Source organism: Phocoena sinus, chromosome 1 (genome assembly GCF_008692025.1).
Source record: "Phocoena sinus isolate mPhoSin1 chromosome 1, mPhoSin1.pri, whole genome shotgun sequence".
NCBI lineage: Eukaryota > Metazoa > Chordata > Mammalia > Artiodactyla > Phocoenidae > Phocoena > Phocoena sinus.
Genome location: NC_045763.1, coordinates 37647592 through 37668559, shown reverse-complemented (window position 1 = coordinate 37668559; position 20968 = coordinate 37647592). Strand labels below are relative to the sequence as shown.

At 47.2% G+C, this 20968-nt stretch overlaps 2 protein-coding genes across 9 annotated transcripts in view; one reads left to right on the top strand and one right to left on the bottom strand.

The window, feature by feature from the left end:
* The window catches only part of TESK2 (testis associated actin remodelling kinase 2), a 135602-nt gene extending 118105 nt beyond the window's left edge, over positions 1-17497 (top strand). For all 4 annotated transcript variants that reach the window (XM_032607394.1, XM_032607405.1, XM_032607412.1 and 1 more), the window contains 7 exons: positions 3692-3838; positions 13642-13724; positions 13951-14035; positions 14293-14376; positions 14587-14673; positions 15387-15504; positions 15824-17497. In XM_032607394.1, coding sequence (XP_032463285.1) covers positions 3692-3838; positions 13642-13724; positions 13951-14035; positions 14293-14376; positions 14587-14673; positions 15387-15504; positions 15824-16545 — 1326 coding nt within the window. In that variant the 3' untranslated portion in view covers positions 16546-17497. The remainder of the gene's footprint in view (positions 1-3691; positions 3839-13641; positions 13725-13950; positions 14036-14292; positions 14377-14586; positions 14674-15386; positions 15505-15823) is intronic.
* Positions 17401-20955, bottom strand: TOE1 (target of EGR1, exonuclease). 5 transcript variants are annotated; one of them, XM_032607554.1, is made up of 9 exons: positions 20817-20953; positions 20240-20340; positions 19941-20083; positions 19814-19854; positions 19572-19668; positions 19285-19443; positions 18760-19019; positions 18399-18558; positions 17401-18319 (listed from the first exon to the last, which is right to left on the bottom strand). In XM_032607554.1, exons 3-9 carry the CDS (start codon positions 19995-19997, stop codon positions 17699-17701), a joined length of 1395 nt encoding a protein of 464 aa, XP_032463445.1. In that variant the 5' UTR covers positions 19998-20083; positions 20240-20340; positions 20817-20953; the 3' UTR covers positions 17401-17698. The 5 variants fall into 5 exon arrangements, with proteins under 5 accessions (XP_032463445.1, XP_032463415.1, XP_032463434.1 ...); XM_032607524.1 differs by lacking the exon at positions 20240-20340 and having other exon boundaries at positions 20817-20954; XM_032607543.1 differs by having other exon boundaries at positions 19941-20340.
* Positions 20956-20968: the final 13 nt, after the last annotated feature.

Genomic DNA, 20968 nt, shown 5'->3' with positions numbered 1-20968 from the left:
AGGTCTTGAGACATTGAGAAGTTGTGGTTTCTGAGGGCCCAGAGGCTTATCAGCTCCACCAAAGTATTCACCGAAGGCAGGCAAGAGAAGTGGGTTGTAAAAATAAATTCCATTTGGTTTCCCTCTCTGGATCTGGTTTGTGCTTTTTCCATCTTGCCAGGAAAAGTCAGAGCCTACTAGCCAGTGTGGTTCCTCACCTTGTCTCGCCTCTCTCCTCTGCTCTCCACCCTGTGGCTTGGTCTGTGGATTTCTCAGGCTTTCAGAGACATGACTGGACAGAGTAATAAACATGTGTTTCTCTGAACCAGAATCAAGAGTCCTGGCTTAGCCTGGCCCACAGAGAATGCACATACAGGCTTTTCACCAGTCCTTTCTGCGTGGCCCTCAGTAGGAAGCCTGAGTGGCTCCCAAAGTCAGGCCTTCCATGTCACACTGTCACCACGCCAAACAAGTGAACCACCACTTCTTCATATCTTTTTCACTCTCAGAGCTAAAGAAATTTGTCTGCATGTTTAGCTGTTAGCTTCATTGCCCCCATATAGCTTGGAATTTGCAAGTTCAGTTTCATTTTAGCAAATGAGCACCTCAGACGTAAACTGTGAACAGATTCAACTAGAGTGAAGAGATGAGGGCACTATGCTAATGCTGTCGTTATACCTCGTTTTGAGATTTCCAAAGCTAGATTATCAAGCAAGATGAAGCAGATCAACAGGTTTCCCTTTTGAGAAGTTTGACGTATTTTTAGCCATTCTCTCTGCCTTGCCAAACCTGATCCACTTCATCCAAGGATCTGAAGTGCTGCATCGTGCTGCCCCCAACTGGTTCTTTTTGGTGCTATGTTACCACATCAGAAAATCTCATTATATGGAACTTATATTTTTTTCTTAGCACTTTCATGTATTTGTATTCGATTCTTATAATAACATTGTGAGTAATATGGATCATGGATTATCATACCTACTTTTTATGTGGGAAAACTGAAGGGTAGCCTTATTAGTTGATTTGTCCAAAGTAAAATGGCTGTTGAGGCAGACTTGGACTAAAATTCAGATTTAAAAATGTGTGTGTGTGTGTACGTATGTATATATATATATATATATATATATATATATATATATACACACACACATACACACACACACACACATATATATATATATATATATATATATATTTTTTTTTTTTTCTTTTTGCGGTATACGGGCCTCTCACCGTGTGGCCTCTCCTGTTGGGGAGCACAGGCTCCGGACGCGCAGGCTCAGCAGCCATGGCTCACGGGCCCAGCCACTCCGCAGCATGTGGGATCCTCCCGGACTGGGGCATGAACCCGTGTCCCCTGCATTGGCAGGCGGACTCTCAACCACTGTGCCACCAGGGAAGCCCTACACATATATTTATTTATTTGGTTGCACTGGGTCTTAGTTGTGGCAGGCGGGCTCCTTAGTTGTGGCTCCAGGTCTCCTCAGTTGTGGCTCGCAGGCTCCTTAGTTGCAGCATGTGGACTCCTTAGTTGTGACTCCAGAGCTCCTTAGTTGCAGCTCACGGACTCCTTAGCTGTGGCATGCAAACTCTTAGTTGCGGCAGGCACGTGGGATCTAGTTCCTTGACCAGGGATAGAACCCGGGCCCCCTGCATTGGGAGTGTGGAGTCTTATCCACTGCGCCACCAGGGAAGTCCCTAAAATTCAGAATTTTTGCCTTCTCTCCCATTAGGTTCCCTAGTCTTTTGTAAATTCAATATCACCCCCACTCCAAAAAGGTATTAAGAGCTTAATTTTAGGCTTAGAGGAATTTTCCCCTTTTTCTCCCTTGGAAAGAGGAGGCAGATAATACATCATGTAAGGTTTGAATAAGTTCATGAATTTAATCGGCAAAAAATTTTGAGCTCCTATTCTGCATGAGGCTCTCTGTACCCAGACACCATGGCTCTCCAATGTAATGTAGGGGTAGATCATGAACTCTGGAGCTAGACTGCCAGAGTTGGAACCCTGGCTCTGCTGCTTAATAATTGGGTAACCTTGAGCAAGCTGCTTAACCTCTAAATGCCTTTTGTAAAATGAGAATAATAGTACACTTACCTTAGGGTTATATGAAGATTAAATGATGTAATTAATGGAAAGTTCTCAGAGTAGTGCCTGGCACAAAGCAAGTACCAAGTAAATAAATATTAGCTGCAGCTGCTGCTGCTATTTTTGTTATTATTATTTATTAACTCTATATAAATAGGCTTATTTGCTCTTAAAAAAAAAGGGCAAAGCAGCTCTTCATGGGTATGTAGGAATGACAAACACCCAAATTTCTTGAAAGTATACATCTTCATGTCGTTTCCCCTTAGCCTTATCTCCTACTCACACCTCAATTCACTTTGATCTTACTCCGGTCTTAACCACTTTACTGTAACTGCTCTGGCCATGGTTGCCAGTGACTTCTCAGTTGCAAATTCAGTAGACACTTTTCAGGCTCATCTTACTTGATCTATAGCATTTGATACTATTGGTCATTTCCTCTTTGGAATGTTTTCCTCCTTTGTCTTCTGTGGTGACATTCTTGCTTGCTTCTTCCTCCTCTGCCTGCTCCTTTAAATGCTACAGTTGCTTGGGATTCTGGTAATTTCCCACCTTACATGTTAACCCCTGGGCAGTTCCATACATTCCTTAGCCTCAGTGACTACTTCAGCTCAATGTCATTGCCTCCTAAATGTTAGTCTCTAGCCCAGACTTTGCTCCTAAACTTCAAACTGACTCTCTATAGGACATCTCCACATGCCCTTAAACCCAACAAGTCCTACTTGAACTCACTATCTTTTAACATTGCCTCTTCTAAAAACCTGCTCCTCTCCCTGTATTCTGGATATTTAATAATGGCACCCAGGGACCAGTAGCCTGCGATCAACCTAGGAGCTTTTCATTGCCCTTATCCCCCATCCAGCATTCATCAAGTTTTTTTTGACTTTGCCATCTAAATCTTGAATCTTGCTCTATTCCAGTGCCTCAACTATTTCCTTAACTCAGGCATTCTTCTTTCACCAGGATTATCGCAATAATCTCCTAACCTATTTTCCCTTCTCTGTATTCTCCACTCTAATCCATCTATCATACCATTGCTAAAATAATCTTTTCTTTAAAAAACAAATATGAACATGTTGCTCTTTTGCTTAAAAGGCTTCTTTTGTTCCTTATAGACAGGATAAAGTCCATATACCTTAGCAAAGCATATCAGCCTCACCTGCCTCTTCTCTCATGCACTCTGGCCATATCGAGTAAATTAGTTTCCTGAATACACCATGCTCTTCACCTATAATTTTACATATGCAGCTCCCTCTGTGTGGACTTTCTTTCCTGCTCCCCCAAGTCATCCTTTGGACTCCTTTATTTCCTTTATGCAGCTTTCTCTGACATGCCTAGACTGAGTTAGTAACTTTATCCTCTGTGCTGCACAGTGCTGCCGTACCTGTACAAAGCCATCTTTTAGCATTTACTACATTATATTGTTTGTCTATATCCCTTAATAGATTGTGATCTTCTCAAAGGAAGGTGCAGCACCTACCATAGTGCCTGGATGCAGAATAAGCCCTCAGTAACTTCAAAAGAAAAATACAGTCTCTATCTTCTAGGTGTCTACTCTTTAGTGGTTTCACCACCACCCTAAGCATTCCTGACAAATGGTAGCTGGGTTTTCCTTCTGTTTTGCAGTATATCAACTCTGGAAACCTGGAACAGTTGCTAGACAGTAACCTGCATTTGCCCTGGACTGTGAGGGTGAAACTGGCTTATGACATAGCAGTGGGCCTCAGCTACCTTCACTTCAAAGGCATTTTCCATCGGGACCTCACATCTAAGGTACGAAGGCTTTACATGCACTACTCTTTGAGACACTGTCTTCCATTACCAAGAAAATTGTGTTAAGAAAACAGTCATTAATGTGCTTGAGAATGATGGAGATCTCTTATAAATTCAGCATTCAATCACAGAGGATACAACTTATTACTATGTACAGCTAGTCCTTAGAAAGCCAATCTCGGCTCACAGCAGGTAGGTACCTTTCATTGCTGAGTCTGGCAACACATACATCTTGAGAACCTTCACTCTTGGCTTCAGGTCCTGAATGTGTGTTGCAGGAGTAGATGGCATGAGGACACTTAAGAGGTTCTTGCCCTACAGGAGTGACAGCAGTCAAGGCAATGTGGGAGCCCGTCTCTTAGTATCCTCTCCCATGGCCTCCAGCAGGAGTTCTGTGATTTTTAGTCACTTGAGTGTAGGTTTTGAAAGCCATAATGTACTGACCCATTTTCTTTCTGTGTGATTGAGTTTCTGCCATCCTGCCAGTTCCTCTTTGGCGTCAGCTGGTCTCTGTAGTATTCTCTTGCTGTCCAAATTGCTGTGTGACCAGGTTAGAAAAGAGTTGCTTTTAGAGGAAGTTGGCCATACTACAAGGCAGACACCTCAGGGCCAAGTAGCGCAGGACATCACGTGACAAGGCTTATATAAATAGTACTGTTTGATCATTGATATGGGAACTATAAATCATCTAATATAACTTCTGTCCAAGAGCTGATTTAAAGTCTTCTAGGGGGGTATTATAGAAGTTTTGTACCTGCCCAAGAATAGCTCTTATTTCATTCTGCACCCTCAACACAAACATATGCACACACACGCACATGCATACACATACTCCTACAGCTCTTCTGTCATGGATGAGGGGTATGGGAGCCTGTTATAAGAAAAAGTTTGCAAAGGGAACAAAAGCAGGCTGTGCTCTCAGAGCCAATAAGGCCTAGAGCAGTGAGTCCCTGGCTCCCTCACATTAGAATGGTTCTGGTGTTCCAAACAGCAGTACTGTCCCCAAGGGACCCTGGCCATTGGTTTGTGAGTACTACACAGAAAATAGCTTTGAGGAGGTGCTTGTAGGGCCCCTAGGTGTGGCAGGGCCATTTGTAGTCAGCTGCACTGTTACTAAAGGAGCAATAAGAGTGGCAGGTGGAATCTGGTGACCAGCTGAGACCTAGTTGTGAGGAGTCCTTTATCTTCATTGGTATAAGCAAGGACTGGACAGTTGGACAGCTGGGACCTGGAAGGTGGTATCATTTCCTTTCATCAGACTTTTCTCCTTCCTTAGAACGTTTTAGAAACTCAAAACTTAGAAAACTGCACTTTTTCCAGGCAAATGGGTGGGGTTGTATCAACTTAGATACTGCCTTAAGTTGGTAGTATACTCTCACCTTAGGCATGCAACTAAAATCAAATTGCTGGGGCTTCCCTCGTGGCGCAGTGGTTAAGAATCCGCCTGCCAAGGCAGGGGACACAGGTTCGAGCCCTGGTCCGGAAGGATCCCACATGCCACGGAGCAACTAAGCCTGTGCGCCACAACTACTGAGCCTGCGCTCTAGAGCCCGTGAGCCACAACTACTGAGCCCTTGTGCCACAACTACTGAAGCCTGCGTGCCTAGAGCCCATGCTCTGCAACAAGAGAAGCCACCACAATGAGAAGCCCACGCACCACAACGAAGAGTAGCCCCAGCTCATTGCAACTAGAGAAAGCCTGCGTGCAGCAACGAAGAGCCAACGCAGCCAAAAATAAATTAATTAAATTAAAATAAAAAAAATCAAATTGTTGCTTCCTACTCAGAGAGCATCATTTCTTCTAAGGTGGTGGGAGGTCATGACAAGTTATCTGTCAGTCACACAGATATTTCCTGTACACCTACATGAGTGTCTCTGGTGCCTGGTACCATGAATGAAGGGATATTTGAAAAAGATAATTTCTGACCAGAGGTAGTCTTGTTGGAAAATAACTGAAAAATAGTTCATAGCATTTTATAATTGAGTGTTTAGCTATAGACTGTAGGTTTTCAGTCAAAGGAAAGATCACTAGGCTAGGGTAGCTAGGCTTTCTGGAGGAAAGTCCTCCACTACCAATGAGTTCCTAAGAACTCATCATATTCTCTTCAGTGCCCCCAAAACACTTTGTCCCATTGTGCTAGTGTCCAAGTATGATTCTGTCTGGGATTGTCATAGTGTATGTATTGTAAAAATGACTAACCTTTTTGGAACTATAGGGTAAGACCACTATCCTTTGGTTTTCCTAATAGGGAGTGGGTATTCCCATGTCAGTTGGCTTGAGATGAGAAACTAGGAATTTAGGAGGAAGAACTCCCTGGTATCACTGGGCTGTACTTTCTTGGGTCTGAACTTTAGGGGATGGGGAGAACAAATGACTTTGCAACCTGGAGACAGGCTGGGAAGTATACTCTAGGGAATCTCAAGTTGAAGAAAAACTTCATTGCCCTTTTTATCATCTCTGAGCTTTTGGTAAAGTTTTGTCCAAATGTTTTATCTTCATAGTGTTGCAGAGATTAAGGAGAAGGTGGTGTGTCCCCACCTAGACCAGAGCAGCCCCATCCAGGAGACCTGTGTGATGGTGACGGTGACCATAAGAATGAGAAGCCCAAGGGAGAAGTCTAAAGGGACAGAGTAGGGCTTTGAAATTTCCAAATTATCTCCTTATTGTCAACCTTGGGTCTGAGTTTGATTTCTTTAAGGACAATAAAAGGTTTACTTATTTTTAGCATGTACACTTCCTATTATTTGATGGTTCTATTGTGTCCGTGTCTCCCACCAACACATGAGTTTCTCAAGTGCTGCTCATATTCACCTTTTTATTCCTAGCACCTAACATATAGAGCCTGTCAGAGTAGAGGCTTCCTGGCCCTCTTTCAGAAAATGTGCTTGATGGCACAGAGGCCAAAACATCTGCTTGAGAACTGAGACTTTGAGTACCACACCCAGTTTTGTCCCACCTCTTTAAATGACCTCAGTGCTCTTGGGTCCTGAGTGTCCCCAGTCTATTGACCTCATAGGAGTGATCAGTACGGGCTTTTCAGGCCAGAGCTAACAGGAAGGATTTAAAGTAGTAGGAGCGTGTTCCAGGTAGGTAAACCGGGATAGAGAGAAGCACATGCCTTTTTCCAAATGATCCTGAGCCTATGGTGGCGGCAAAGAGGATCACTGGTTTCCAGTCAGAGTGCCTGTTGAAAGCAGTATTGCCTTTGTAGGATTCACACATCAGTAGTTACTGCAGTACTGTTTTCAAGAGTGAAGAGTCTGTCAGATATAGCTGTTCTGTCTAATTTTGTAATTATTGCGATGCTGATGATTTACTTAGAAGCAAGTGGGATGCAGTGTGGCTTTAAAAACATTCTGTTCTTGAGCTCCATCAAGAAGTGGCAACAGCCACACACAGGCTAGGAGTGGCTGGTACAACTGTACGTGAGCCTTGGCTCTTAGGGGCAGCTGGGAGAGCAGTTTCTTTCTGCTTAATACTGTTACTGCCCAGGATCAGGTAAGCACCACTAGTCTTTTTGGATTTCCCCTAGGAGTGTGAATTATACCTCTCTTCTTGGTTGCTGGGTTTTTTGGGGAGTGGGAATGGTTTTTTGTGGTTTTTTTTTAACTCCAAAGAATCCACTCTGGCCATTCCACTAGAGTGAAAAGCCTATCTAGCTGTGGTCTTAGGCTGTACCCCACAGCTAGGAACAGAAAATGCCAATTTTCAGAGACTGAAGAGAGCATGAATTAGAAACAAAGTTGAATGCTGGGGGGAGGTAGAGAGTGTGTATTAGGGCACCCTGTAGTCATTCTTTAAAAAAAATTTATTTATTTACTTATTTATTTTTGGCTGTGTTGAGTCTTCATTTCTGTGCGAGGGCTTTCTCTAGTTGTGGCAAGCGGGGGCCACTCTTCATCGCGATGCGCAGGCTTCTCACTATCGCGGCCTCTCTTGTTGCAGAGCACAGGCTCCAGATGCGCAGGCTCAGTAGTTGTGGTTCATGGGCCTAGTTGCTCCGCGGCATGTGGGATCTTCCCAGACTAGGGCTCGAACCTGTGTCCCCTGCATTAGCAGGCAGATTCTCAACCACTGTGCCACCAGGGAAGCCCAAGTAGTCATTTTTTATAAAGAGAACCATCAACAGCCTTTGGGAACCATTTATACTGTGCTACTAGAGAACATAGAAATTACTAGAATGCAATCTGTACCATCCATGGGCTCTTAGTCAAGTTGGAGAGACAGATATGTGAGTAGATTATTTCCCAAGAATTATAGAAAAGAGAGGGGATCACATGGTGGGATGGAGGGGAAGGGAAGGGATGGGACACATTACAGCAAACCAGATAATCTTTCGAGACTTGGACTGCCACCGTCTCTGGGACATTTAGGAGGGCAATTCAGTCTCTGATCTCTCCCTGTGGTATGAAAAGAAACTTTTAACCCTTCTTGAGATGTAGAATCAGTACTTTCTTTCTAAGTGGGTTTATGGAGTGAATTTGTTGGGGGTAAGTGGAGAGAGTTGTTGGCACATGGAAAGCCTTTTTTGTTGTTATAGAAATAACTTTAGCTTAGAGCTAACACTCACAAATGGACTTGGCATTTCTCCGCTCAGGTGGTTTTATTCAGTGCCAATACTGAATGTGCAGCAGTTCTAGGAGACCTCAGGATCTGCTCTTAGGTGTCTACTCTGGCCCAGTTCTGAAGGATTTGTGTTGGCTTCCAGAAGTGCATTCATGGCCACCTTTTGAGTCTTTTGTCAGCTCAGTCCCCATTATGGAGAGTCGAATGTATGATTAGTGTATGCCTTTTCACCTGCTTTTGAAAGAAGCTTCAGTCATCTATCCAGGCTTTCATATAACAAACTTTTGCTAAGTTCTTTCTGTGTGTCTGTGCTAGGTTAGAGATACAGAGATGAATGGGATCATTCCCTGCCCTTGATGAGGCAAACATGTAAGTCTCTCTGCTATGGTGTGATGTATTATAATAGGAGTAGGACAAAGAAGAACGGGAGCCAGGCAGCAGCAGTGCCTGGGCTCCTCTTTGAACCTGAAAAGGTCACCTGTTGCCTCACGGAAGTCTGACTGGGCCTTTCTTATGTCTGCTGCTTATTCCAGGTATACTTTTGAATAAAGCATTCTTCATCCTCTATTTAGTGGACTTTGCATCCCACACAGCCTGAAAATTAGTCTGGCTTCTTCAGAATCCCACAGTGGTCTGAGCTTCATATTTTGTACTCTGTAGTCAAATAGTTTGTACTGGGGCCATGTCCAAGTTGGGTGAGAAATGCAAGCATTACACTAGGTGCCCTTGGATTAACCAACGTTGGAGGTAGGGGCTAGCATCCCAGATGAAGGGGTCTTATTGTATTGCCTGCACAAACAGTACTGCCATCTCCATGGGCCCTGGCCCCTTTTGCTATCTTAAGACTACATTGTTCCTGCCATGGCCTTGCTTTCTCTAGTGGAAAGCTTTTTAGCCAGTTCCTCTGGAGAGGCCAAAATCATTAGGAGGGATCTCTTTAGAATCAGAAGACCTGCATCTTTACCACTTATAGTTGTAAACTACACTTTTCTCATCTTAAATGTAAAAATCTCAGGTCTGCCCATCTGACAATGCTGTTTGAATCATTCGGATTATGTTTATGAAAAACATTTTATAATTCATAAGGTACCACACAGACAGAAGTAGACAATCTTTCCTTTGCCCAAGGGCTAGGAAGTATTCTCTAGGCCACTTCCTCTAGGCCACTTCCCTCTTAAGACATCCCTGCTTTGCTAAAGCTTACAGTCTATAGCTATAGGAAGGGACTATAGAAACAGATACTTTCATTATAATATCTCAAATGCTAAGGTTAGAGAGAGGAGAAGCATAGGGTGCTTTGAAAAAGGATATTTAACCCAACCTGAGGGTACAGAGAAGACTTCTTGGAGAAGGTGATGCCTGAGCTGAATCTTGAAAATTGAATTCTGCTTAGTAAGTCTTGTATGTATGGAGGGGGGTTATATTCCAGACCAGACAAGACTGCATAAACAAAGGCATAGAGGCATAAACGGTCTGATGTGCAGACTGTGAAGCTGAAGTGGTAGGGGATAAGAATTGAAAAGAGAGGAGTCTGACCATATACTATCTAATTGGATTTTATCTTCTAGATAGGAAATGAAGAACCATTGTGACTTTTTTAAAGTAACAGCTTTTTTGAGATATTACTCACATAAAATAAAATTCACCGTTGCAAAGTATACATTTCAATAGTTTTTAGTATATTCAGTAATCACCACTAGCTAATTTCAAAACTTTTCATCACTCCAAAAGGAAAACCCCATGCCCTGTTCTCCTCTCCCTTAGCATTTGGCAATCACTAATCTTTTATCAGTTTCTATGGATTTGCTTATTCTGGACATTTCATATAATGGAATCATACAATATGTCATTGCCAGCTTTTAAGTAGGGGAGTAACGCAGATTTGCATTTTACAGAGATCATACTGGCAGAAATGAGGAAGGTGGATTATGGAGATCAAGCCTGGCCCAAGCCACAGAGACCAGTTGGAATATTGCAGTATTTAGGGGAGGATGTGAACTAGGGTAATAGCAGTGGGGATGAAGAGGGAGGGACCAATTTGAAAAACATTTAGAAGCTAAAATTACTTGGAGTAAGAGTAAAAAGTCTAGGCTGAATCTCAAGTTTCTAGCTTAGCAAACTGGGTGGAAAATGGCAGTGCCAGCTGACATAAAAATATAGCTAGAGTTTTAGTTTTGGAGGAAAAAAGATGAGTTCAGGTTTGCATGAATGGAGTTCAGTGTGAATGATCCAGGAGGAGATGTCCAGAAATAGATGAGATGTGCAAAGTTGAAGCTTGAGGATAAAGGTCAGTGCCGAGGATATACATTTGGGAGTCATCAGCACAGAGGTGGTAATTAGAAATGTGGAATAGCCTCCACAATAGAGCACAAGCTGTAGGCCCAAGATAGAACCCTGAGACCATCATCCTCGTGGGTTAGGGCCTGCATTGGAGTGTGTAAAGGTGGAGAAGGAAATCCATAGTGTCACAGAAGCCAGGAGAGAAGAATCAAAAGGAACAAGAATAGCCTGTAACTAGCCTCTAATGGCTAGTCTGTGAGCTCCAGGACCACAACGGCTTAGTCTCTGCATGCCCAGTACTAATATGATTCCTGAATCATATGTAAAAATGCTGAAGAAAATAATCAGCAATGTCAACAGCAGCAAGATCAAGTAACATAAGGACTGATTTTGTCTACTGAGCTTAATGCCACAGAACTCATGGGGATCCTCAGTGAGAATACTTCCAGCAGAAGCCAGTGAGGAAGGAATGGGAGATAAGGAACTAAAAACAGCAAGTGTTGCCAGCCAAACTTCACTAGCCTAGACCCCACTGAGGGCAGGCTCAGGAGTTTATTGAAAAACCCTATAGGAACTAATCTTGGTCAGAGTTGCTCTCCATTTTCCTTCTCGCCTCAGATACCAACTCCTGAAGTTTGCTCTTTTGGTTTTCAGTATCCCATCTCTGTCTTTGGCTCTAATGCCCAGCTGTTGGCTGTGGAGAAGCTTTAAGAGAGGCAGTGGTCACACTCCAGACCAGAGGCAGACTGGGCTAGGCAGGCTTGCCCCATGTTGTAGGGCCCTGATCATCCCTGCTGTAGTCATTTCTTAGCTGCTCAGAGAAGCTACTATGAAGTCAGTTCCTCCTGGATGGGTGGTTTACAATGAGTGAACAAGAGGTCTCCATGAATGTGAAGATGGGGCAGAAACTGAACAGCTTTGACAAAGGCAGTATACTGTGGTCCTGTTCTGTTCCTTACTTGCTGAATCTAAGCTGAATTTAACAGGGTTGTTTCTGAGGGCTATAAAGCAAATAGTAAATCGGACTTCAGACTGAGCCTTGGAGACAGGAACCTGAGTTGCTGGTGAAAGAGGAGGAGGAGGGGAGAAAAACAAGTGATAGATCTGAGGTGCCACTGCCTCACAAGCCAGTGCCCAATAGCCTAGGCTTTGGCTGTCTAATAGACAAGCTGGCCTAGAGCCCGTCTTCTCACAGACAGTAAAGTCAGGGAGCTGGGGTGGGGGTGGCGGAGTGCTGAGCCAGTGGACTGATGGGAGGGCCAAAGCCAGGACAAGCACAAGGACGGTCCTGCTTAGAAGCCAGAGACACTTATTTCTGCCAGGAATCAAGGGTAGGAGAGGATGTAATGAAATCACATTACGTGAAATCACATTTCCCTTCCAACTCAGGGAAAGAGAGAATAGTGTGATCACATCAAAGCCAGAGTAAGGGACTAATTTGTACCTGATGTGGAGTAAGCAGGTGACTTGGCAATGCCTTGGCAACTGGACGCGAAGGCAAGGAAGGGGGAGGGTTGGTTTGGTGATATAGGGCCTTGCTGGCCCCAGAAATGTCCCTGGGAGCCAAGGATCCCTGCTCCCTGCTACCTCTGGAGGAAGGTGGGGAGAGTGAGTTGCCTCCTGAGCCAGAGTGGTGTAGGGCCATTTTGAATGCAGCTATTTGGGGAGAGTTTGTTGCTGCTTTGTGCTTATTTTCAAGTCACTTGGGTCATCCTTTCTCTGGAGACAGCAGCATTTGTTCAATGAGCTTGTCCTGAGCCTCTCTCATGAATTGAATACTGTGAGGAAGGAAGGCCCAAACCTGAACTTGCTCCTGAGGAGCTGATGGCCTCTGATAGGCTGTAAGAGGGAGTGACACAGAGGGGTTAAATGAGTTGAGATGAGAGAGATGGTGAGAGCTGGAGAGGTCAGGACTGGAAAGGTAAGCTTGTCTTAAAACACACAAAATTTTCTGAAGTGAAAAGAACTGGAAGAACATTCCAAATGGAAGGGAACAGTAAAAGCAAAGACAAAGGTTTGAAGGGGCTGTTCAGGCTTCCCAAATCAAGCTTGTCTGTTACAAGTTTGGATGAAGATGTGTACATAGGGGCACCAAGGCATGGGGAGGTTGGTAGCTGGTTGGTTAGAGCCAGATCATGGAATTTTTTTCTTTGGCTGCATTGGGTCTTGGTTGCTCTGCATGGGCTTTCTCTAGTTGCGGCGAGCAGGGGCTACTCTTCGTTGCAGTGCACGGGCTTCTCATTGCGGTGGCTTCTCTTGTTGCGGAGCACGGGCTCTAGGTGCATGGGCTTCAGTAGTTGCATCACGTGGGCTCAGTAGTTGTGGCTCACAGGTTTAGTTGCTCCACGGCATTTGGGATCTTCCCAGACCAGGGATTGAACCTATGTCCCCTGCATTGGCAGGCAGATTCTTAACCACTGCGCCACCAGGGAAGTCCCAGAGGGCATGGAATTTTAACGCCAGAGAAGAGGTTGGTTGTGATCCTGTGGGCAGTGAAAGTTGGTGTAGGCTTGGGCACTTGTCCTGTGCTTACATTACTTGGCAAGATCAGACCTGGCCTTGCTTGGGTCTCTATGTTCTGAGGGAAGGATGAAGGGAGGCCAGGGGCCTGATGATAGCCTGTCTTCCTCCACTAGATTGTAAACTCCAAGAGGACAAGGGTTTCTGTTCATTGAGGTATCTCTGACACTTAGAACCATGCCTCGCACATAGAAAGTAAGGTAAATATTTGTTTGGAGCATGATATAATCCTAGGGCAGCCACCAAAGATCCAGGCCTAACTCATCTCACATGGCTATCAGAGCCCCAAAGTCTGACCACAGGGGTCAGCCCAAGAGTGTGGTTTCACCAAGGAACAGAGGACAAGGTGCCCTGTGGCAGGGAGGGGTGGTGGTAAAGTCTATGGCTGGCTGGTCCCACTTCTGAGCCACATTGTCTTCTTTTTTGGGAACCCTAGAACTGCCTGATAAAGAGGGATGAGAATGGTTACTCTGCAGTGGTAGGTGACTTTGGCCTGGCTGAGAAGATCCCTGATGTCAGGTGGGTAGCCTTAATGGGTGCTGGGGTCACAGAAGGGACTGAGGCAAAGGGAAGACTCCAGCTTCCTTCTCAGCGGCCAGGACTTGGTCACAGCCCAACCTCAGCTCCCTAAATTCAGTCAATTCTAGTGTGTGCCCATCCTTGGGGGAGAGGAATTCCCAGTGGTCAGATATCTCATTGCACCTGCCAGCGGCAAGCTCATTTTCCGTGTAATCTCACCCCACAGCATGGGGAGTGAGAAGCTGGCTGTGGTGGGCTCACCCTTCTGGATGGCACCCGAGGTTCTCCGAGATGAGCCCTACAATGAAAAGGTGAGTCTGGGGACCCCAAGGTCTGGTTCTCTGTAGAATCCATTCTTAGCAGAAAGTGTCCTGAGTCACACTTCATGTACGGGGTGAGGATCTACATCCTTCGTGCCAGAAACAGGGCTGGTACCTGTCAGCTGCCTAGTGAATGAATTGAATGAAATATGGACAATAGGGCCCAGGCCTGGGCTAGTGGACATGGGGGACAGAAACCCCACCTCTCACCCCATTGAGAGGGAAACTGAGATCTCACTTCCCACCAGGCGGACGTGTTCTCTTATGGTATCATCCTCTGTGAGATCATCGCCCGCATACAGGCTGATCCAGACTATCTTCCCCGAACAGAGGTGAGCTCCAGGATGGGATCAGTGCCCCTGGGATGGGGCTGCTTTTGAGGCCATGGAATTGTTTTTTTCTTGGGTGGAGTTGCTGGAACTTAGTCTGTGGTTACTTCTCTGGGGCAGTTCCCACTCTCCTGAGCAGGCCAGGATGGGTGGAGGGATTAATGACCTGGCTACCAATGTCCCCTGGTCTTTCCCCACCATACCCGTCCACAGAATTTCGGGCTGGACTATGATGCTTTCCAGCACATGGTGGGAGACTGTCCCCCAGACTTTCTGCAGCTCACCTTCAACTGTTGTAATGTGAGTATCTTTTTCCTCCTGGCTTTGGTTGGGGCTGGCTGAACCCTGTTCACCTGGTTAGGACCTTAGAAAGAGGCTGCTAATTAGCCTCACAGGGACCTGTTTTTCACTGATGAGTGACAGTGCCCACATTCCTTCCTTTAGGCCTGCCAGACTCTGGTCCAGAGCCTTGGACCAAGGAAAGGAAAATTGCTTTGTATTATCCTGTCCTCAGCTTGTAGTGTAGACCTACCACCCCTTGCCTTAGATATTGATGGAGCTCCGGTCAGGTTTTAGTTGGACTGTGCGTCCAGCTGGTCCAAGACCCATGAGAAAAGCTCTTGTTAGCCTTTATTTTATATAGCTCTGGGGTTGGACCTACCTGTTATGACTAAGGAGGTAGCTGGGCCTTGTCCAGGTAGCTTCCAGAAACATGTTAGCTGCAGAACTCAACAAAGAATAGAATCAACCAATGTGAACATACCCTTTTGGAGGGTTCTCTGCCAAACAAGGGGATAAGACATATACAGAAAGGCTGCTGAGATAGGGGAGGGTATTAGACAATAGCATCTTCCCTGACCTTAATTTTGGGACTCACTCTTGTGGTCTGGGGCCTTCAGAAAAGATCTCTTAGATGCACATCTGAATCTTAAAAGATGCCAGACAGACTCAAATGCCATCCTTGGGATGGAAGATGGGAGGGCAGGGCTAATGGCTGGTGTGGATGACTACAGATGGACCCCAAACTGCGCCCATCCTTTGTGGAGATTGGGAAGATCTTGGAGGAAATTCTGAGCCGCCTAGAGGAGGAAGAGCTGGAAAGGGACAGGAAGCTGCAGTCCACAGCCAAAGGTAAGAGATTAGACCAGACTGTCCAACCTGACCCCAAGGGAGGATATTAGGATGGTGGGGGGAGGGGGATTTCCCTCTAGGGCTGTGATTACAGGATCCCATGTCCAGAAGAAAGGCAAAGGAGCAGGGGATGACTGAAAAAGTCCTGGAGCTGTGGTCTGGCATATTGCCTCCCTTCTGAGTCTGTTTTCTCATTGGTGCAATGGGGACAACAGAACGTACTTTGCTTTCCTGAGTGGTGACACTTTGTGGTATGAAGTGCTGCTTCTATTTTTTATGACTAGTGAGAGTAACACTGACTTGACTCACTATTCTTCAGGACTCTTGGAGAAAGGACCTGGGGTGAAGCGACTGAGCTTACTGGATGACAAGATCCCTCCCAAGTCCCCACGCCCAAGACGTACTATCTGGCTGTCTCGAAGCCAGTCAGACATCTTCTCCAGTAAGCCCCCACGTACAGTGAATGTCTTGGATCCCTACTACCAGCCACAACGAGGTGATGCTGCCCGAGCCCCCAAAATCAACCCTTTCAGTGCTCGCCAGGACCTCAAAGGTGGCAAGGTCAAGTTCTTTGACCTGCCCAGCAAGTCTGTCATCTCCTTGGTATTTGACCTGGATGCACCAGGGCCTGGAACTATGCCCATGGCTGATTGGCAGGAGCCCCTCGCCCCACCTGTTCGCCGGTGGCGTTCTTTGCCTAGTTCACCAGAGTTCTTGCATCAAGAGGCTTGTCCGTTTGTGGGCCGAGAAGAATCACTATCTGATGGGCCCCTACCACGCCTCAGTAGTCACAAGTACAGAGTAAGGGAGATCCCACCATTCCGAGCATCTGCCCTACCAGCTGCTCCAGCCCATGAAGCCATGGACTGCTCCAGTCCCCAGGAAGAAAACGGTTTTGGGCCCAGGTCTCAGGGGGCCAGTCCATGCCTTGCAGGTGCCCCTGAGGAGATGGAGGTAGAAGAAAGGCCAAGAGACTTGGCTCCAGTCCCCTTTTCTGTCTCAGGCATAGGCCTGAAAACCCAGGGAGAGCTGGATGGGTAAGGGGCGTTAACCCCCACCTCACCTTGGGGATTGACCTTCAGCTGAAGCCACAGGGCCCCCTTGCTGCAGAGCCTTGCCTCTTCCCTGGGGCCCACAGAGCAGGCAGGCTAAGCCAAGCCAGGCTCAACTTCGGGGTTCCCAGTGCCCAATGGCTATGTATGAGGTGAGGCAGCAGTGAGACACCTTCCTAGTTAGGGCAAACAGCTAATACCAAGCCTCTGAAATCCAGCAAGGAGCTCTGGCCCCCACCCAGACTTCCCCAGACAGGACCAGAGGACTCCTAGTTCTAGTGTGCACTGGCAGGCAGCTATTACCCCAGGTTCTTCTCCTATCCCAGGTCTGTCTCCTTTCCTTTCCTGGGGCATATAAGCTAAAATGGATGGAACCTGGAGCTGACCAGGAGACCATAAAGGGCATGGCTATTTCTCAGACCTGAAGACTGGGGTGCTTCTTGCCAGAATGTTTAAGACACTTGAATAATTGCTGTTTGCACTTACTGCATGGTCAGACCACGTCACTACACTTTCTATGCAAGGGGAGGGCAAGGCAGAGTGGTGGTCATGGCTCTCAGCTAACCTATTCAAAGATCTTTTCCAGTTGATTAATCTATTTTCATATTTATGAAGGAGTCTTAATGTTCTGCCCTATAAAACTTTCAACTTTGTGTTGGGAGTAGGGCTGGTTTTGTAGGCCCTAGGGCCTGCTCTATGTATTTGTCAACACGTGATACACCCAGTTGGTTAAATGGTTTATACGTGGACTGATTTCTTCCCTTTCTGCTACAGCCGGAGCTATGGGAAGAGTCTGTCCTTATAGAGCCGCAATAAGAAATAACCAAAGATGAAGCTGGTCAAATATTTTCATATCTTGTTTCTGTTGATTTTTTTTGAAACTTTCCCAGGACACTTTGAGATTTAAAAATGAATAAAGTCTGTGTTACAGGTGCTGGTCAGCCTTCTTACTTGTATCCTTGTTCCTCATCCTCTGGAGTAAAGGCAAAGGTCCATGAGTGATGCAGCAGTATCTCTGCCAGGACCCTGTCCCCGTCCCCTAGTAGTTGGGAGTAGGACACTCACAGGCTAGAGGGATCCAGACCCCTCTGTTCCACCCTCAGCTTCTCTTCCTGGGCCCTGAGTGCTGGGTAGAAGTTGGGTCAGCTGCTGCCCCAAGCCAGCTTCATCTTCTGGTTGTGGGCTTTGGAAGAACGGGAGAACTGGCTCTTAGCCACTGTGAGGGGGACAGCTTTGCCACTCAGGTATACCTTGTTGTGGCATTCAGGTAGCCATGGTTCAGAGTTACAGGGCTGGGGTCCTTGGCCCACTCCCACGTAGGCCATCACGTAACCTGTCATAAAGGCATCAAAACCAGCCCGATGCAATCCATCCCCAGGCACTGGGTTAGGATTGACTTGACTCTCTGGAGCTTCCGAGCTGGCCATGTCAGCTGTGTCAGGCCTTGCTGCTCTCTGCTCCATCTCCAAGTCATTTTTGTGACCTTGCTTAGAGCCAGGTTGGTTCCCAGTCTCATCCTCAGCCACCTCCTGCTCAATTTCCTCAGGCTTGAGGCCAACCCTACAGACCTGCTTGGTGGGAGGACCATCCTCGGTTTCCCCAGAAGTCTGTTTCTCAGGCAGGCCCAACAAAGACCTCCGCCGTTTCTCTCTACGTCGTCGCCGTCGCCTCTTGTCCTCCACCACAGCTTCATCAGTGTCAATGATAAGGTCAATATCATGGGACCGAGGACACTGTGGTCCCAGGGGGCACCAGCCATAGGCCTAGAGGTAGGAAAAAAGCTTAGAGAGGGGTTCCAGGCATCAAACGTCCCTCCCCCAGGAAATGGGCAGGTGCTCTCACCGAGAAGTTGTCACAGATGCTGGTGGAATGAATACGGTAGGTTGCAGGGGGCATGCAGCAGCGGTAGTCAATATGGGCCCTCATGCTAGAAGGATAGCTGCAGAACTCCAGGGTGAGGTGTGGGCTGCCAGCTGCCCGCTGCTTCCCATTTTCCCGCTCACTGTAACATTGCAAGAGGGTATTGGTCCACTAGCATATAAGCTCCATGAGAGTAGGGGTTTCTGTCTGTTTTGTTCACTGCTGAACCCTCAGCACCTAAAACAGTGCCTGGCACATGATAGGTGCTCACTAAATATCTTAAGTGAATGAAATAGTCAGGCTTATACCAGGCCCCACCCCATTCTCTCAACCAGTTCCTCACCATTTCCGGAAGGCATATTCTAGGTAGGAGGCCACGAAGCGGGCGTGAAACTCAGCAGCATATTTGGTGTCATAAATGCCAGCTGGGAACATTTCACATAGGTCAGCAGTAAAGGTACCCAAGCTCTCAGGCAGGTGTGCATAGAAGTTCTGGTACAGGAACACCAAGTCTATAAGACCGTTGTGTAGTACCAGGGGCCGGCGGGCCCGGATTAGCTCCAGGAATAGTGTCCTCACTGATTGGCTCTGGCTCTCATCACCCTGGGTGGAAAGAAAGGGGTCATCAGGAAGGACAGAGTCCCCTAGGGAGCCTTGCAGGACACTTATCCCAGGGTCCCTCACCTGGAAAGCTGTCCCTTGCTTTCACCTAATTCAATGCTATTCACCAGTGTAACAGTGTTATTTCCCCAGCTCTGTCACTAGTGATTCCCCATACTCCCTAAGAAGCAGATCCTCCCCATGCACCCAGCCTACAGTAGTAAGAAATGAAGTCACAGAAGGGGCAGTCTCTAGGCTGGAGGCCTACCTTGTCATTGCCCTTGTGGTAGGGGATACCCTGGGCGTACTGCTGGTTGAAGTTGAAGCCATGCTGTACCAGGAACTGCACAGACTTTGGTTCTATGACATACTCTTCCATGCACAGCAGGGTCAGATTGAACACCTGGGCCAGGTATGAGTGTTCACCCTGGGAGAGGAAGAGATTCTGCTACATCCAGCCTTGGGAGAAAAAAACCGCATAGCTGATGTTCCCCAGGATCTCAACCCTCCTCCCCCCAGCCACAGACCTGGGATGCAGGTGAGATCAGCCCATACCTTGTCTGGCTGCTGCTTGAAGCAGGCGAGGCCCAGGGAGAGGATAGAACGGGTCCTGGCAGCATGACACACGGCCTTGTAACGTTCCTCGATGCACCTTGGGGTTGGGTTTGGGGGTGGCTGTGGCTGGGAGTTAGCTTCATGAAAGACCCAAACCACCCAGGACTGTGACCTCCACTACAGGGTTGAGGTCTGCCCCTCCTTCCAAGGCTAGGACTAAAGAGATCAGGGCTTATACTTACTGGTTCAGCAAACTCTTCCTGTCCCCAAGCCCACTCAGTTCCTATGGCGCAGTAAAGGGAGAGTTGTGTTAGGTCCACAGTATCAGCCCTTTCACAACCACCTGCTCTCCCAACTCCCAACTCTCACCGTGTCCACAGCCACAAAGCTAGCCGTCTTTATGGCCAGCAGGAGGGATGGCCACATCTCCTTGAAGTTGTCACTTTGCACATCCACCACGGGAACCTGGACTACTAGCTCCTCCCCAGATTTTGTGCTTTGGCTGGCACCACCTGGGGATAAGGAGGGTGATGGATGTTAATGCTCAGGCAAGGGCCTAAGAGAAAAGATACCAAGCTAGGCCATGGCTGGGGGCAGGGGCAGTTTCCCTCAAGGCAAGAAATGGCAGCTTTCTCCTCAAACATATCACATATGCTCTATACACAGGCCTTGGAGTGAACAGTGTCCTGAATTTGGGGAGAGAAAGCCTGGGTCTTCCAGTGGCTTATGTGAGACTCTGGGAAAATTTCTTCCCCCTCAGCATCAAAACCTGTAAAAGAGGAAGGTAGAACTAGATAGATAATCTGTGAGGTTCCTTTTCCTCACATCCTGCAGGAAATAGTTTGCAAGGCTTGATGATTTCGGCCCCTTTAATATCCCAAAGGCTCTATACTACTGTTCATGGCCACAAGCGGCGGCAGTAGCCAGTATGCCCCAGAGCCTGATGAATAACGCCCCAACACGTCCCACTTCCTGTGGACCACAACTCCCAACCTCCTAACTTAACAGAGCCAAGAACTCCAGACTACATCTCCCGACATGCCCCCACATGCCCTGCGCCCAAGACTAGGCTTTTGCAGGCGGAACTGCGGTGCACATCGGGACTTGTAGTCTCCTCGTGGCTCGTTCAGAAAGAAGGCGCTAGTCCTCTGAAACTTGAGATCGGTTTCTTAGAACTACGAGCCCGAGACCCTCCCCCCACCGGAGCGCACAGGCTTTTAAAGCGGCCCCTGGGAAGCCACTCACCGTCAGAGACGGCTGGAGCTGAGGCTACGCCATCGTCACCGTCGGCGGCCATGACACCGAGGTCCCTCGCTTGTATAGTCAGTGTGCACGCGGGACTTCCTCTTCGTCTCCTCACTCCGCTCCTGCAGTCGGGGACGGGGCGGAGCTTCGCC

Excerpts from the sequence above, each read along its gene's own strand:
- TOE1 (XM_032607524.1), bottom strand. The coding sequence starts at position 20,868 with ATGGCCGCCGACGGTGACGATGGCGTAGCCTCAGCTCCAGCCGTCTCT. Across the intron at positions 20,084-20,816 it reads AGCTCCAGCCGTCTCTGACG|GTGGTGCCAGCCAAAGCACA; the intron begins GTGAGTGGCTTC and ends CCTTATCCCCAG. Across the intron at positions 18,559-18,759 it reads GAATATGCCTTCCGGAAATG|TGAGCGGGAAAATGGGAAGC; the intron begins GTGAGGAACTGG and ends GCAATGTTACAG.